Consider the following 4,390-nt stretch of genomic DNA (forward strand, 5'->3'; position numbering starts at 1 on the left):
TCTCTCTCTCTCTCTCTCTCTCTCTCTCTCTCTCTCTCTCTCTCTCTCTCTCTCTCTCTCTCTCTCTGTTTGTCTCTCTCTGTTTGTCTCTCTGGCCTTTGGTTTTTCCGACACGCTTGTTCAGACATGCAGCCGCTGGAGGTTGTGGGACCCACAGGATGTGTTACTTTGCAGTGAAATTTTGCCGGAGACCTGATGCTTTGTGATAGCTGTCCTTCGACTCCGAGCTGCTTCTGTTTCTTAGAGCTGCACCCCTCAGTAGACGTTCAGTCGACAACATGTTCCGACGAACTAAAAGGTAAACTAAAAGACTTGAAACAGGATTTGGTTTCTTTCGGGCTCGTTATCCATTTTCACCACTCCTTTTTTTTGTTATTTGTGGAAATCCAAAGTGTCTGCAGTATATATTTAAAAAGGCTGAACGTGTGTGTAAGTTAACAGTAATGTGTACTGTATGTTTAAGTGTTTAACTTGCTTTTAGATGACTGCTTGTTTCTTTGTATAAAAGAAGGGGTTTAGACTTGTTTTAGAAAACATCTGGCCTGTTGTTTTCAGCTGCAGTTGATATGTGACTTAAATTTTATATAAGTTTTTCTTGCCATACAAACATGAATTATAAAGATTTCCCTGGCTTTTTTAACCCACCAGGCCCATGTGTCTCTAATTAAAKATTTACTCCAAACAAACACTTACTATATTATCACTTAGGGAAAGTATCATTAGCTTTAATCTTTTTCAAATAATCAGCAGTGCTTCTGATGTAGACWTCCCTGTTTTGAATGAACTGTTTCTGGCTAAAGCTTAACAACAGCTGGTTGTGKTATGTTAACATCAAGTAGAAGATGAAAAACCGTGTTGTGTGTGTGTAGCTGCAAGTGATGCTGGGTAACTTAGTGGAATTTGTATGTGTGYATGTGTATGACTATTCAACATGTTCATGAATGTAAAACTGAATTGCTCTGGTTAGTGTGATGTCATTGAAACTTGTCCTGTCCTTCAGCAAAGGCTCCAATATGTAGAAATGAATGAAACKGTAACGTTTCCTCATTTTGTTTTGATAGCACATCAATCCCCTTCTGACATTTATCTGTATCATTACCCTCAAAATCTTTAATTTTCACCAAAAACCTGTAGAACTCACATGTGATGGATTGGGCCACATGGGCTGCAACTTCAGCCATTGTCTCTCCAGCAAGTCCTGGGTCTTCCCTGGGGTCTCTTCCCAGTTTGACATGTCCAGACAACCTCCCTAGTGGGTGGCATCCTGGGGCATCCAACACGTTTCTTTTGTTAAATACTATTTGCATCTTTTCACTTTAAAAAAACCTAAAAACTGAAGGTGACACTCAAACGCCAGTGTTTCCTCTTCAGCATCACTTTGTGTCCTGATGAATTTTTGAGTGWCTTCATTGTTCTCTGCTGCTCGTGGATTTATCCAGCTTCTATTACAGAGGAGTTCCTGCAATCCTCCACCTGAGCCCAGGCGTATGATCAAACACATGGTAATAACACTGAGGCACCTGCTGCTTTAACGCCTGGCACCAGACCTAGAACAGTACTTAAACCCAAAAAGTCTAAATATATTCACACATGTATGATGTAAGCCCATTTACTTTTATCATCATCAYAAAGTGCACCTTCTTTTAAATCCTCTGTGATTATCACATGTTCTGCCAGTAAGCATTTAAGAAAAATAAAGATAAGTTGGTCATTTTAGATTTTTTTAAGTTAACTAACTCATTTTTGGTTTTGAAAGTTCACAGCATATAAATTTAGTGAGAGAATGTCTTAATATTTGAAGTGGTGTCATTAATATTTCAGTTGTGCCTGAAATCAAGTGTTCAACATATTAAGTAACCTTTTGAATCTCCAAATCTGCTAATATTGTTGACAGAAAATCATATTTGCTTCATTGCTAATTTTTTTATGATAAACACTTCATTTTTGTTTATAATATTTTGAGATTCTGGCTCTCATTAATTAATTTTCTATTTATAAAAGAGGTAAAATTGGAGCACCAACTAATCTCCACATTAACAGAATTTGCACAGRTTTTTGGGTTTAAACAACTTGACCAGTGATGCATGTATTTGTTTCTGGTCAGTGAACTCAACCCAACAAAKTGTTGTGCTGATATAACATGTCTGGTGGTGTATGTGAGGCATTCGAAGATCAGTTTTGGAGAAGAATATGAGACTTTTGAAAGTTAAATTATATCGATAGTRTAAACTTTTTTGTTGTTGAAGGTGCACCTGGACCAGTTCTTCTGTGTTTACCTGTGTCTCTTTCCTGTCCCCCAACGCAGCCAGTCGAGGCAGATGGCTGCCTGTCCTGAGCCTGGTTCTGCTGGAGGTTTCTTCCTGATTAGCAGGGAGTTTTTCCTCTTCACTGTTTGCTCAGGATGGGAGACTGTGATGAAGTGATTCAACGCAGCCTGCTGGTTTCTTCTTTAGATTGTTCTTTTTTTATGTACAGTGCTCTGAGACAACATGAGACTTGGCGCTATATAAATAAACTGAACTCAAATTTGAACTTGTAATTGCTAAAAATATAAACACACATCAAGTTTTAAAATGAACAATATACAGCTGTAATGTTTCTACAAACTGTCAGTATTAGTTCTTAAATAAAATTTACGTATAGCCAAAATGTTATTGGCAAGTTGGAACTAACAATAAATGTTTTCCCATTTAATCTAAACCTTGCTGTACTTTTGAATATACTGACTATTTTACAAGTAGGAACCTGCTAGTACAGCATATGCAGTTACTGTACATTTCTAGAAAAATTGGTTTCTCTTTTTAAAACATTTTAAAACCTATTTTTTTAAATGTCAATAAATCAGCAGTTGTTAGCACGAAAWGGAACCCCTGCTGTTTATTTTATTTTTTTAATCAAGTTTCTGTTGAGAGCAACTAGTGTGGTCTACATATTTTYATAAATTTTCTCTGGCGTTTGCGCCTCTCACCCATATTAAAACACAGCTTTTTTTCTTAAGAAAAAAATGGTAATTTTTTAAAACCTCAAGGTTGAAGATATTTTAAAACTCCACTTTTTTATCTGTGGACAGGAGGCACAAAGCTTTTCAAAAACAAGGACGTAGCAGATTTTCCTCCATATTCTGATGTCATTGTGGATGTTTTTGCAACCTAGCTGTGTGACATATAGGTTTATGAGGGTTTTGTTTGAATGTGCATTAGAGTGTGTGTGAACGGAAGAAAACATTATTGGTGATAAAAATAAAAATGTATCCAGAGTAGAGCAAGGGTCCAGCTCAATCCGAAGCTGAACAGTCGGCTCCCAGTCACATTGCAAGACATTGGTTTTCACACACATGCCATGGTTCATGAGACACATGATGCAGTGCTCAAGCCCCTCCCACTTCTGTACACRTCACAACACTGGTTTCTACAACACTCTGATATCCACCATTTGGCCACAAATCTGTCACGGTTATAGAGTTTCACTTTTCAGCTGGCACGTTCCTCGTTCCTCCATGCACAATCTCTGTGCTCTCTCCATCCGGGAGTTTTGAACATTTGCCRATCTTTACAAGTGTCTGGATGAGTCATATAGATGGACGTACTTTCTGACAGCCTCAGACAACTGCTCCTCAAAATTATCYGCATTGTTTGTATGAACAACAGCTGCCTCTGGAAGCAAAATAGATGCATAAAGATGCTACTATTGTTATTTGAGTGCTTTTCTCTATTGAACGCGCTTAAAAAGTATTTGGCCGGGCCTTGTGTCAAACCGTGTCGGACGAAGCTGCTCTACGAAGAAAATGAGGCAATTTTCCTCACGCAACAACATCAGTRAGAGCTGATTTCACAGCTTCGGATGGAGTATGTAGGGCCCTTAAGACTTAAAGGAGCAGAACAAGTTAAGGGGCAGCCATCAAATGATAAAGGGCAGTTTGGCATAATTGAAAAGTTTGGATTAATGAAATATATTGTGTGGATGTTTGTGCATACCTGGTTTTTGTCAAAAGTAAATTTCACAGATCTGAACACTGGGTGAGCAGAGGGTCGGTGAGYCAGATGGACAAATGTGCAGTAAGACACTGTACTTACCTTTTAGCATCCTTTCTGGTATGAACACCTTGTCAGGAGCCGCAATCGTTTTGTGGACCAAAGACTGGTCGTAATATAGCGTTATGTTATTGGTGGGTTAGGGGTTAGGATTAGGGCTAGGGTATTGAGTTTGGGCACAGGGTTAGTTTTGTGCAGGGGGTGATCAGGTTTAAGGTAGGGGTCAGGGTTAGGCTACAGAAATGACTGGAAATGAATGGAAGTCAAAGCAAAGTCCCCATGAGGATAAAAGAACAAATGTGTGTGTGTGTGTGTGTGTGTGTGTGTGTGTGTGTGTGTGTGTGTGTGTGTGTGTGTGT

The 4,390-nt window shown here is 38.8% G+C and overlaps 1 protein-coding gene across 5 annotated transcripts in view; it reads left to right on the plus strand.

The window, feature by feature from the left end:
• The window catches only part of LOC106517857 (microtubule-associated serine/threonine-protein kinase 1), a 79,056-nt gene that overhangs the window by 25,736 nt on the left and 48,930 nt on the right, over positions 1 to 4,390 (plus strand). Inside the window, exon 1 of one of the 5 annotated variants that reach the window (XM_014008893.1) lies at positions 75 to 298. The exons of 3 other annotated variants lie outside the window; for them this stretch is intronic. In XM_014008893.1, the coding sequence (XP_013864347.1) occupies positions 279 to 298 (20 nt within the window). In that variant the 5' untranslated portion in view covers positions 75 to 278. Of the gene's footprint in view, positions 1 to 74; positions 299 to 4,390 lie in introns of those variants that run through there. One more of the 5 variants, XM_014008895.1, reaches the window with a different exon arrangement.

Source organism: Austrofundulus limnaeus, unplaced genomic scaffold (genome assembly GCF_001266775.1).
Source record: "Austrofundulus limnaeus strain Quisiro unplaced genomic scaffold, Austrofundulus_limnaeus-1.0 Scaffold53, whole genome shotgun sequence".
Classification (NCBI taxonomy): domain Eukaryota; kingdom Metazoa; phylum Chordata; class Actinopteri; order Cyprinodontiformes; family Rivulidae; genus Austrofundulus; species Austrofundulus limnaeus.